We start from the raw sequence: 14139 nt of genomic DNA on the forward strand, positions 1-14139 counted from the left end.
GGACTGTAATATTTCGTCTGTCTTTGACGAAGGTCTCTGACGCAAAGAGAATCAACTGCAAGGTATATTTTGGTGAGACTGCCGTTCCCTCTTCCATCAACCTAGGAGCTTAATAATTCTAAGTCAGTTTTCTGAAATGATTGAAGACCTTTTCAAAAATGAACTATATGCATACTAAGCATTTATTTAAAAGTGAATATATACATATTTCCAAATATCTAAAGAAGCAACACTACCTCTGTGCCTATAGCATTTTCTTTCAGTTTTTTCCTTTATTTTATTTTGTGCTGGGGAAGAGAAAGGTCAAATGGCCCCATAGATTCTGCTTTTTTGAAATACCATTTATCTCTGTCTCCACATGACAGAACTCATGGCTGCTCAGCACAACTCCAAATCAAACTGTCTGTTGCACACATAGCAATTTATAACCCTACATCCTGTTTCATTTTAACAGTAGCTGAAAGGTATCCTTAAAGCATATGTACAGCTGATATTTCCTTTATGCAAGAATAACTGCTGAAAGATCAGAGTGGGTTTCAAAATGCCAAAAGTCTTTGAACACACAGCAGAACTGGAAAGCTCAGATGCTACTGTACTTCTAGCCTTGATGTGCTGGGCTAAAGAAATAAGAATTATATCCACATTCCACTGGTTGGAACTATAGATTTCCCTTTCATTAGAATGTTGTGTGGTTTGGCCATGTTCTAGCAGCATCCAGTGGATGTAACTTTGGTGCCTGTTCGTCCAGTGATAACTGATATTTTTAAATGTTTACAACTCAAGGATGTATACAGGATTCTTGGAGAATCTTTCTTGGTTTATTAAAAAAAACTAAAGGGGTGGATGGGAGAGTGGGAGAGTTCCTTGCCAAAACAAGGCAGAACCCGAAGAATACTGAAGGAAATTATTGCAAAACCACTAATAGACAGTCCTCTCTAAATCTCACCATAATGGATAATTATTGGTCAGTCCTTTACATTCAATTTTTTTTTGTCCAAGATTCTAAAACCAACTTCCCAAATCCAAAGAATCCTGGATGAGATGGATTATCTGGATCCACTTCAATGTAGTTTCAGGACTGGTTATAGAACAATTTTGGCTGGAGCCCTCTTGATCACAGCCTGTCTCACCCTCCTCCTGGCATAATGCCAAGAGGACAGCCCAAGGATCAGGGAAGGAGCATGGGGAGGGGATCTAGGGAGGAGGATTGAAGCAGTTGCCACATGCCTTCCTCTCAGCATAAGGATAGGGCAAGAAGCCCCGTTCTTATGCTGAGAGGACAACCTGAGGATGACCCAGGCCCTGCCCTGCCCCCTCCTAGCCCAGCCCACAATGTGGCCCCAAGATTAAAAAAAAGTTTGCCCATTCCTGCTCTAAATACACTAGAAACTATTCATAATGGTTAATGTGTATGCCTTTAGAAAACATGCTACTACCTACCTAAACACCAAATTTAATATCAAAGTACTTAAAAGTTGCCTTAAGTATGTCCAGTTGCTCTTTTAATCTGAGACTCCAGATTCCGACTTGATAGAGTATGAAAGCCACTTCAAATCTGGTAAAATTCCTTAAGCCTATGCTATGATCTCAACACGTTTCAACATAAATGCATCCATTTGTTCTGCTTTCCATCACTTTTCTCTAACTGCCCTATTGGACCTGAGAGTAAAAGTACTATGAATTCTGAAAGATAGGAAAGAGCAGGGGAAGCATTTGATCAGCACTGCTGCAGAGATCATAGAACTAGCTTCTTCTGTGACTTCTACAATCAGAAAGGAAAGGTTGAAAGTACAGTACAGATTTAGAAAAAACAGCCCTTTAGACATATAGAAGGGCTATTAGAGCTCCAGGCTTTAATCTGTGCCCTCAGATTTTCAGAATCAGACATATGAGGGTTGTGGAGAGGTATTGTAGCTGACATTGAACTGCCCCAAAATGGTTCAAATATTATGGTAGGCATCAGCCATTAGGTACATAACAGAAAGCGACGTGTTTTTAGAGTTTATTTTTAAAACTGACATATACAAGTTCTTGTGTCCCAGAAATTAAAGGAATTTAGGAATTTTTCTGGGTCACAGATTTTCAATTAACCGAGAGAGCTATACCCTTCTTGAAACCATCTCACCACCACATGAAACATGCTGTATGTGAGTGTACAGAAAAAAACTGTACACACTATTTAGATATTAACTGAAAACAGGACTAAAGAAACAATTTGGCACAATGTCTGGATTAACAACCAGCTAAACCAAGATTAGAAAGCATAATCTGGATTTGCTAACAAAGGGTTTTGAGTACCAGTCTGAACTACTTTTACAGGGTGACTCTCATCATGACAAAATTCCTCACAGTGGCAACAAGGCTGAGAAAGCAACTAACCTGTGATAGGGGTATTACTTGAAACCATGTCGATATATCTTGTACTACTGACTTCTTCTGAGATGGGAGAATTTATAATGACCTGTTCGTTTACTGATGGGTCTATGGACCATAATAAAATTGTTGTTGTTGTTGTTGTTGTTGTTGTTGTTGTACTACTTTTACAGGTCAGAACACCAAGTAGGGAAGCATTTGAACAAAACAAAGACAGAGTAGCAGTTCTGAGCCACCATTTGGTGATAAACAATACCTGGCACAAGACATGATTTAATATCATGAAAGAACTGAACCATGGAAGCAAAGGGGAAAAACTCATGGAGACCCCATTATATGGAATTGTGGGGTTTGCAATTTAGAATTTACAGCCAGAGAGCTCTAGTAGTTCAGCAAATGCCAAACTGCAAAATATAATGGAATACAACTATGTCAATCAAAGTGGAGAGTCATAATGGTGGAATATGACAGGGCCCTAATGTGCAGATCCACATTTTGATAGGCAGAAATCTGAAGTAAAGAGAAATCCAGCTACTTTTTAAAAGCAAAGCTCGACACAAATCAGTTGTCCTATCCCCACCTAAAAATGTTTACTTCTCCCCCATCACTCTTCATCATCAATGTCCATCTACACAATTCATTAAAACATCTCACTTTAGCAAACTAGAAAAAAAAGACCCAATGTTGGTTTGCTGGCTATTTGCAAATTCCACATTGTCAAATATTGCTGCTGTAAAGTATTTGGTCTTGAATTAAAGTGGTAATAAAGACCATTTATGTATTCACCAACATCTCCCAGAAATTAAATATGCCCATTAATGTAGTGTCAAAGCAAAGTGTTACTTCTAATTACTAATATCAAGATGTTTTCAAGGGTCAGCAATCCAGCTTGCTTTGCATAATCATCTCCAACTGCGAGCCTGACAGTGAAGTTGTTTCTACCCACTTCTAGGAGCGGTATCATAAGCCTGTGCTAATGGCAGAGAGAAGGATATGATCTTTGGGGATCCTTTGCAGAAGGATATGGTCTTTGAGATTAAAAGGGTCCCAAACCACAGATTCTCTAATGTTCAATTGCGAAGCTGTTCAGTGGGATACACAGCTGTAAAACTCCTACTGAAACCTTCCAGTAGCCCTCTTCAGGAACTCACATCTGAACCCCTGAAGATACGTACCTTCAGGAATGCATGAAACCATCCCTCCACCTTCTCACTATTACCACTGAACACACACACCCCAGCAGAAACTCTCCTGTGCCAGTTAGGGGTTCCCAATTTTAAAACTCCTTGTCATAATTCACTTTGCAGAGAGAGAATAAATGAACAATCAGTTCAGAGATCAGGAAGCTGAGCAATCAACTGACTAGGTCTGGTCCCAGAGTCCAGATGACAAGTCTCTGAGCTGGCTTGAATGGATTCATACAGTGGTAGATGTTGCTTCCATTGCCTAAACAGTATTTATTGTGACCTTCTTAGAGAGGCTGTTCAAAGAGAACAGCTGGGAAGCACCAACTGAACTGTAGGTGTGCCAAGCCCCAGCCCATACACTTTTGTTCTGCCAATATCTCAGAGAGATGGAGACACCACCCTTTTGGATTCAGCAGACTACATATACATGTAATAACACTCTCAGAAAGATATAGAACTAGAAATTCTCATAGGATTCTTTATTCAGAAGCAAACACCTAAAAAAGGGTTAGAAACAGACAGAAATACCAGAGGGTTGTTGTGAGTTTTCCAGGCTGTATAGGAATGTTCAAGAAGCATTCTGGAACATGGCCATACAGCCCAAAAAACTCACAACAACCCAGTGATTCCGGCCATGAAAGCCTTCGACAACACAGAAATACCAGTTACTTTGCTGAGCTGCATCTCCCAGAACTAACTTTTCCAAGCTGTGATACTACTTCAGCACTATCAGTATGGCTCAGAGTTTGACATATTTCCAGATACGGTGATAATCAAGCATGACAAATTCACATAAATTGAGCTGCATTCATCTCACAAGTAAAGTAACAGAAATGTGTTTTTAAGGTAATGTAGTCTGAGTAATGGCAAATCTTGGAATAATTTAATCTTGGAATATGTTTTCCGTTCTGTATGCCACAGTTAAAAAAAATATGGATTGTCGCCAGATATCCCGAAGACTAACAGACGGAAGCAAATATTTTATTATAGACAATACTCATCATTTTGCGAAAAAACAGTTTTATATTCAGATTTATGCACTGCTTGCTTCATAAGCCATAAATCTGCCATCTTTCTAAAAAAAATGCTCAGGGTAGCTCAATTACAGTTATTGAGATTCCAGCTGTCATTATGATGAGGGAAAAGTGAGGGACAGACTGGAAAAAAATTCAGTCAATCAATGTTTATTTCTTTATTGCACAGGAAGAAAATTGACTTATAATACATCAAAAGTATTGAAATGAATCCACAAGTATAGTAGTCTATTTACAAAACAAATTTATTATTTTCTAATAAACCCATGAATGGTTTATATATACATTCTGACCCATATCTGGCTTCATGCATGGAGGCATCTTCAGTAAACAATATTCAAGTCATTCAATTACCTAGGGGAAGGGACTTAAACCTAACTTCCTTTTGCTCTCCAACCAAATACCTCATAGAAGTGATTTCTACTTTTTGAAGAGGCTATAATAGGCATGTGCAAACATAGGCCCTCCAGGTGTTTTGGACTTCAACTCCCACAACTCCTAACAGCCTATTGACTGCTAGGAATTGTGGGAGTTGGACTCCAAAACACCTGGAGGACCTAAGTTTGCCCATGCCTGGGCTATATATGCCATGCACAACTAGCACAAGGATGAGAAACACACTCTGGCTACATTCCCCAACTTGCATGCCTAGCTGATTCAAGGTCCAGACTTCATAAATATTTACCAATAATGAGCTATTATAATCTCTGCAAGGAAAGGTCCAAGTTAACTGGATGCTTGAATTAGAAAAGCAAGTAGCACCTTCACCATCACAAACCCAAAGTACGAAAAATTATCTAAGTTATTTTGCCACACAAGGAAATCTTTCAAGTGCCTGTCACCTTACCTGGCAGTAGAAATATAACAGAAACCAATTAAATGGTTTGAAATTGCCTTCCCTTTCATGACATCCAAATTTCTGTTAGGAATTACCCCTTTCTTGAGCCACTTCTACACAGCTGCATAAAATCCCAGATTATTTGCTTTGAACTGAAATATATGGCAGTGTGGACTCAGATATTCCAGTTCAAAGCAGATATTGTGGGATTTTCTGCCTTCATATTATGGGTTATATGGCTGTGTGGAAGGGCACTTGGTCATGATATAGCTGGCACTGATTAGAGTATGTCTTCGCCTCCTCTCTCTCTCTCTCTCTCTCTCTCTCTCTCTCTCTATATATATATATATATATATATATATATATAATCCATGTCCTCTCAATTCAGTTCAGTACTGTATATAACAAAATCAAGAGTCCACATACCAATAAAATGGTATTAAATCAGGTGGGTTTTTTTTTAAAAAAAGCACCTTAACAAGTTTCAAAAAGCATGGGAGAATCTAATGATAATTGATGGAATTTTTTTGGCAACCAAATGTCATCATCTGAAGTGCCAGGTAAGACTGTTTGAGAAAAGGATCTCAAAAGTGTGGAATGCCTTTTCCCCATTTGTTAATTGATTTGTCTAGAGAGGAGCTTCATAAATCTCCTGAGAATTGGTATGGTGACAAATAGTCCAGGAAGTATGTGGCCCTTAAGCCATGAAAGGCTGAGATAAGAACAAGGACTCTCAACTGAGCTAGTGGTGGGATGCTCCCAGTGCTACAGCAGGTGTCTAACCCAGGCACATTTTTAATTAAACCATGCTTCCAGAATTTCTTCAAAAACTAGTCTCATATCACAGTGCTTACAAGAGGGATGGACAACTCCCAAATGCCCTAGCCAGAATAACTGATGACAGTTTTAGTCCAAAAACAGTGTGCTAGACTTTGATCTAACTATTCTAAACATGCTTTAAATTGTTTTAAAATTAAGTTCAATAGGATTTCCCACATAATGGAAACATTTTGTAATTGTATTTTGTCCTTAACTTATACCTTAGGTCTCATCTTGAGGGGAAAGACATAAAATAAATTAATAAAATACAAATGTAAGTAGAAAGATATATATAAATATCTAGGGAGACAGCTTTTTTTAAAAAAAAATTGGGAGCAGATCTACTCAGGACCTAAGGTAAAGGTTTCTCCTTGACATTAAGTCTAGTTGTGTTCGACTCTCGGGGGTGGTGCTCATCTCCATTTCTAAGCCAAAGAGCCGGTGTTGTCTATAAATGCCTCCAAGGTCATGTGGCCAGCATGACTACATGGAGTGCCATTAGCTTCCCACCATAGCAGTATCTATTGATCTACTCACATTTCAATGTGTTCGAACTGCTATGTTGGCAGAAGCTGGGGCTAACAGCAGGAGCTCACCCCTCTCCCCGGATTTGAACCACCAACCTTTCAGTCAGCAAGTTCAGCAGCTCAACAGTTTAACCCATTGTGCCACTGGGGGCTCCTACTCAGTGTAAATTCTAGAAAATACTAGTAAATCGAGAAGTAAAAAATTGAATCTCTTGTGCAGGAAGCTATTCAAAAGGAAAATGACTTAATATAATTTTGGGAAATGGCTGCACATAAAAAATGAATCTGAAGGAAAAGTTACACATAGGCCATGCCTCAGTATTTGTTGTGTTGGCTCCTTTACTATGACAAAACATTTGTCCTCCCACGTCCTCTTCCCAACAGAGGCTGAAAAAGAAGCTGTTTTGTCATGGATTTTGTCAGGCTCTCCTTAAAATTCTTAACACTGACAACAATTGCCAATAGGTAAAATATAGGCAAACAAAAATAACTCCCTTCAATAGGATAGAGTACAAGGCACCTTTATTTCAAGTAAGAGAGTAGAGGTTCATGACAGCTAGTACCTGATGATATTTTGTGTTAAGCACATAATCAAATCCATTTTGCAAGTCTATTGCTATCCACACATTTTGCAAGTCTATTGCTATCCACACACTAACCTGCTTAATCATAGGTATCATTTTCTGTCCCTAGGCACTTTACTCCATATAGTCAATAAAGAAGAAGACTTAATCTACAAAAGCTTATGCTATCAACTTCTTTCTCTCAGGCTCAAAGGTGACTCTTGACTTATCCAAGGGACAGATCAAAATCCAAAACCTGCCCTCAAATTAAACACAAGGAAGACTTATACACAGTATCTCTCAATGAAATCTGTGGAACAAGTTTGATTTACCTTAACATTGAATCAAGGGGAACAAATTTTTGATTCAGATTAGGTTTAGTTTCATGCCAGTAGATTACTACCAGTTTCAAATGATATGACAATAACAATGTCTAAGTCTAACGATTACAAAACTTATCTTGCATACGGAAATTTTGGTGTAGAATGTAATTTAATTTTGGGCTATATAAAGAGCAAAGCCTGTGTGTATTTTTAAGAAGCTAATTCAAATCTTCTCGCAGCTACTTATACCATCAAAAGCTTTAGTGCATCTCCCTGAAATGAGCATCCTAGCATTCTATTATTATAAGTTCACATCAGATATGTGATGAGCCATCTGGAATACAATTTACATGTCCAAATGTTCATGCTGAAATTTTTGATTAAGTATAGAGTGTTTCAATACCTATCATTACAGTTTGTTGAAAGCAATCTCCTGTCAGCTTGGGCTAAAAAAGAAAAGGAATCAATTTTAATCTACATACACACGAGACAGGATGATCTGTTTGAGTACATACCTGGGATACAAAGGCATTTATAACTTGTTCCAACACTGCGACAAATGCCATGGGCACAAGGATTCAGAGCACAGAAGTCAATCATTTGGGCACAAGTCGGTCCAGTGAATCCAGGACTACAGCTGCAAGAATAGGAAAGCCGATCTGCATAACAGGTCCCATTGTTCTGGCATGGAAATGAAGCACAGTGGTCCACCTTTTCTTCACAAGATGGCCCCAAGAATCCTAAAAAAAGAAGTAAAGACATGTTATTTTCATACATTCACCAAGTATGTGATTTGGGAGTGAAGGCATAACCAGTGCACAATTCATCTGTATGGTGAGACAGGTTAACATGGCTAGGGGCACTAGACACAATCCAGGGTGACACCAACACAGAATGAAGTGGTTTCACTGTGCAGATGATAACACTGTAAGTTCTGGAACTGGTTGGGGGGCCGGATGGTGCTTACCAAATGCTGGCCTTGAGCCAGTTCAGGAATCTGCAGTAACCACAATTTGACAGCCTCTGAGAATGCAGTTTTCCCCACCTTCCACTGCCAGAATGTGCATGTGCAGATCACTAGGGAGCCTCAAGTGTTCACACAGCTATTTCCATTCTGAGGAGTCATTTGCACCATACAGTATGGTTGAGACCAGAGCACGCTAATGCATGTGATGAGCTCTACAGGGTTAGTCAAAATGCATAGGCCAATAAGCCATTCAATTGAATGGCTTATTGGCCTATGCATTTTGACTAACCCTGTATTTCAGCCTATTGCCTGACTTAAGTCTAAAGCCCGTAAAGCAGTCGTTCTCAATCTGTGCGTCCCCAGATGTTTTGGCCTTCAACTCCCAGAAATCCTAACAGATTGTAAACTGACTGGGATTTTTGGTAGTTATAGGCCAAAACACCTGGGGACCCACAGGTTGAGAACCACCTCCTTAAAGCATGTTGTAGCATGTGTTATATAACCACACAGCACTCTCAAGATGCTTTTAAACCGCATTAAACAATCAGTTTAGATGTGTCCCAAGACTCTGACTTCAAGTGCTATTTCAGGTTCCAATATGGGTATTGAGATGATAGAGTGTACTGTGTTTTTACCACAAAGGAGAAGCTTTTAGTTTTCAGGCTTTACAAAATAATTAAATAACCAAGAAACAATAACTTTTAATGATAAATTTGACATAATTGATATGCTCCTGAATTTACCATGAAAAAAGAAACAATTCAATTACTTCCACTAGAAGTTACATAGAGTTGATCTGAGGGATGTAGAAAATTCCTATCATCTCTAAAAATTTGCTATGTCCTTCAGGTAACTCTATGGTAACTTTCAACTGAATTGTATCATAGAACTGCCATGGAACAGGGAATTATGGCGTATGATAGGAGCCTTGAACAATAACATAGTTCCTTTTTTTTTTTAAGTACCTTTCTGAAATCTGGATACAATTATCACACATTAATGTGAGTGAAATAAATTGACAATTCTGGCAGCTTCTCTTCTTCATTTTGAATATCTGGCTTTAATAAGGATGGGGTTTTCAGAGATGTGTGAAGCATCTTGAACAAGATGCCAGTCATCCAAAAGACTGTCAGTTGTTCTAACTTCTTATAAAATCCTCAAATCACTCTCTCTTTGTTTTTGTTTCAGGTAAGATGTCTTTGTCCCTTTCAAGGACGTACCTGCTGCTAGATGTGCTTCTTGCACATCCCTCGGCCGAACCTGCTGGACATCTACGTTGCAAGTCTTTCTTGATTATCCCAGCATGGAAGGGAATGGAAACATCGCAGCATTCCCCACCACTTTACCAATAAACTTACCATTTTTATGAAAAAGACTTCAGGCGGAAATGTAAGAAGATATGGAGCTCTACATGAACAGAACAGAAACCTTGTCTAACCGTGAAAAAACTCAATGCCTAAAATAAAATGGAAGTAAAACAAATCCTCCAGTGAATCTTTCACACACAGAAACACAGATTTCTTTCTCATCTAAATAGATTTTTGATTCCCTCTCCATTTTTAATTTCCCTAAAATAAGATCAATATTGCTGAAAAATATGCTAAATTGAAAATATGTTACCTTTCCCTTCAATTGAGATTTTATGAGGGTTTTTTTTTTACATTTACAGCAGCCTTATATTTAAGGACTCAGTTTAACTGATTTTCATTTCTTTATTGTCTCTCTTTCCATTTATTAATCCTTACGTAAAGTTGTGGCTGTGAACACATGCCACAGCTACAAGAAATTGTAAAATATTGGTAGATATTTCAGTGGATTTACTTTGAAGGTTTTTCCCCCTATAAAACAATATTCCATTTGCATTCACTCATATCTACTCCAAAGGAATCCTTAATGCATTTAGTGGCAGTTACTCATATGTAAATGCTTACAGGACTGTAATCTGTAGGCCCTTCCACACAGCCATATAACCCAGAATATCAAGACAGGAAATCTCACAATATCTGCTTTGAACTGTAATATATGGCAGTGTAGACTCAGATAACCAGTTCAAAGCAGATATTGTGGGATTTCCTGCCTTGATATTCTGGGTTATATGGCAGGATGGAAGGGACCTGCGATTCAAGTTTTCCTTAGAATTGGGATATCTAAATCCAGGCCCCATCCACACCACTATATCAAATCCACATTGAACTAGATTCCATGGCAGTGTGGACTTAGATAACCTAGTTCAAAGTAGATATTGCGGATTATCTGCCTTGATATTCTGGGTTATATGGGTGTGTGGAAGGGCCTCCAGTTTCTGGAACTCCTCTCTTCTACTGTGACTGATCCTGGACTATGTCATATTGCTGGTCCAAAACTGTTCTAGATTATTTCTGCTGGCTATTCCATTTTTATTGTTTGACTCTGGGTTTTGGAAACTCTCTGACTGGAATCATCAGTGATGATCAGTAGGTCTTGACTGTGTTGTTCTGTTTCCTGAGTCTCTAGCCTGCTTTGTTCTATCTCAACCAACACTAAATAGCTGGCTCTACAGACCAACTCTGTGCATCCTGGTCCTGAAAACAAGGCAGTAACCTCAGTCCATGCATACAGGTATTTTATATACTCATGTATAAGTCGAGGGCTGGTTTGGGGGCCAAAATTATGAACGTTGACATGATTCTTGTATAAATTGATGGATTTTGATATGATTCTGACTCTTGGATAAGTTGAGAGGAGAAAAAACCAATGCCACCTCAGGGGAGCAGCCACCTCTGGCTACTATCACCACCACTTCCCCACCTAACAATAAAAAAAGAACAGAAATGGTGCCATGGTGGAGAGAATAAAGGGTCCTTCCTTTAAGTTATCTTGGGACAGATTGAGCTCTTGCCTTTCATCACATTATCCAGAGAATGGGTGGTTCATTTTTTATAAGAATTAAGGTACTGTACTCACAATGACCTGTGGATAAGTCAACCCAATTTTGGGGGGTTGATTTTTGACTAATCTATGCAAATAGGTAGACATATCTGCAGGTGAGATATAGGTAGACATATCTGCAGGTGAGATACTGTGAGTTAACTAGTTTCTTATATAGTTTCATGTATCCTGTACTATGAAGTGGCAAATGGTCTGCTGAAAATACCCATATCAACAACCAAAGTTATGTAGTAAATCTAGACTAAGCCCAAAGCTAGTCCTATCTAGAGCGGACTCAGGAACTGAATGAGACTTGGCAGTCACAAGTACAGTTCCAGTGATTGCAGTGTGTCTAATTGTAAGATTATTGTTAGATTTAGCACTCTGACAGAAACAAAAGAGGCTTCACTTTAAGCATACACAGATAACAAATGACTTTGAAAAGTATTTGACTGTAAGTCAGGAAGGCAATGCTTGAATGCTCAAACCCAATGACATACTTCAGAACATTTCTTTATTCCAGTTGTCTGAGTGATAACAGTGTTAACTTCCCTGTAAATTGTCTCATCCACTTTGACAGGAGTGTATATCATTAGTTGTGACTATAACTGATCAAATGTGATGGGTGGGAAACTATTTTAGAAATGAAGTTCTCATTCATTACTTCAGACCCACTCAGCTTGGAGGTCAAATACAAAATTCTAGAAATCAAAAGAAGAAATTTGAAATGAAACAAATGGAACGACTCCCCTTATGTTCTACAGCTGAAATTCAGTAGAATTATTCAAGCCTTTTAGAGATGAGTTGCTAAATCTGAGACACATCCTTATGAATTCTTGTTATCATTCTTTCTCCAATGTTCTCAAACATCTCTATTTTAATTGGTTAAGAACTTCTAGCTCAAGAAATAGGCAAGGACTTTTGTTTAAGTAGGCCTTTAATGTGTAGGCAGAGGGGTCCTTATTGGGATGTTTGATTTATCTTCCGGAGTTAGAATCAGAGAATCATAGAGTTGGAACAGACCTTGTGGGCCATCCAGTCCAACCCCCTGCCAAGAAGCAGGAAAATCACATTCAAAGTTGTCTGGAATTCCATTCTGAGAGAAAGGTGGCATATAAACGAAATAGATAGATATATATTTTCCCTTAAAAAAGAAGTCCTGCTTGTGTTTCATGTATTGATCCATTCCCAGATCTCATTTCTGCAGTGAAACTCCCCAGAGTCATTAACGTCTAACACTGCTTTGTCAAGTCTCCCATTAGGCAACACATCAAGGAAGTTCCAATGATTCATTCCCAGTAAATGACATTCACACTTTCTTTCCCTTTTTCCTTTGTTACAAAGTTATATACTTCCATCCTCCCTTATTCATTTTTAGGGGACATTATTTCCTCCAGACCTTGGGGCTTCATCATTTAAGAATATTCTAGCCCATGGCTTATTTTCCCCCAGGGAGCTACATTTGCATTTTGGAGCTCATGAACACTTATCATGAAGCAACAATTAAGCACAACGGGGAAAAGGAAACAGGGCAAGAACCTTCTGAGAGAAGAACTTCTATTCTCTGGAAATTTCAGGACAGGCTAAAAATAGCAAAATATGCAATTTAATATTCGTGCCTTTGGAGATGGTATCCTGTAATCTATCTGTACCTTAACTTCCTCCCCCTGGAACCCTTCTTCAAAATAAAGAAATCTATGTTCTGGATTCCTTGGCCTGTGCCAGAGGCAGCGAAGGCTTTTTAGCTTAAGGGCTACATACAATTTCACAAATGTTCTGGAGGACTGTTTCCACAGGCTGTTGAGAGCCTGGAACCAAAAGCATTATTAATGGGAAGCTCTTACTAATAGCAACCAGGCATTTCAACAAGTTCCAAATGCGAGAGTACTATGCTACGACTGGGAAACATCAGAAAGGTGATACTACAGGTAAGACACTATGACTATTTAAGGAATCCCAGACTGAAAGCCTGATGGAGGACTAGAAGTCATCCTACACCTCTCTTATTTAAAAGTCACAGGTAATTGAGGAAGAATCCTGGCATCACTTCCTTGAAGCAGAATTAAGGTAATAAACGGATCTCGATTGGAAATGAGTTCTAAAGTAGAGACTGGTTAAGAATCTGTCAATAAGATTAAAAGAAAATGTGTACCACATATGGAGATGGTATACCACATGGGTTAAATTGCATCAGATGGACAGGATGTAAAGTAACCTCTGCTGGAGATGTGGCATGCATAAAGGGACATATTTTCATTTATGGTGGGAATGCCCCCAGCTGAAGAGTTTTTGGAACAATAAATTTATGGAAATAGGTAACGTTATAGGAATAAACATCACCTCAGATGCTAGGTTAGCATCACTAACGGATGCCACAAAGTTAAATTTAGAAATGAAAAAGAAAAAAATTGTGATACTAACAGTGGTGAGACTTATAATTGCAAGGAACTGGAAAATAGTAACTAATCTCATGCTGGAAGCATGATATAGAGAGGTATGGAACGTAGCTGTCAATGAAAATGAGGGTGTTCGGGGCGGGGGTGGGTGGGAACTAATAGATCATATTTTAATTCATATTGGTCAGTTTTTATTAAATATGCT

The 14139-nt window shown here is 38.6% G+C and overlaps 1 protein-coding gene across 1 annotated transcript in view; it reads right to left on the reverse strand.

Moving 5' to 3' along the window:
* DNER (delta/notch like EGF repeat containing) overlaps positions 1–14139 on the reverse strand; it is a 196615-nt gene that overhangs the window by 29933 nt on the left and 152543 nt on the right. Inside the window, exon 8 of the mRNA XM_060767819.2 lies at positions 8180–8404. Coding sequence (XP_060623802.2) covers positions 8180–8404 — 225 coding nt within the window. The remainder of the gene's footprint in view (positions 1–8179; positions 8405–14139) is intronic.

This window comes from Anolis sagrei, chromosome 3 (genome assembly GCF_037176765.1).
Source record: "Anolis sagrei isolate rAnoSag1 chromosome 3, rAnoSag1.mat, whole genome shotgun sequence".
Lineage (NCBI taxonomy): Eukaryota > Metazoa > Chordata > Lepidosauria > Squamata > Dactyloidae > Anolis > Anolis sagrei.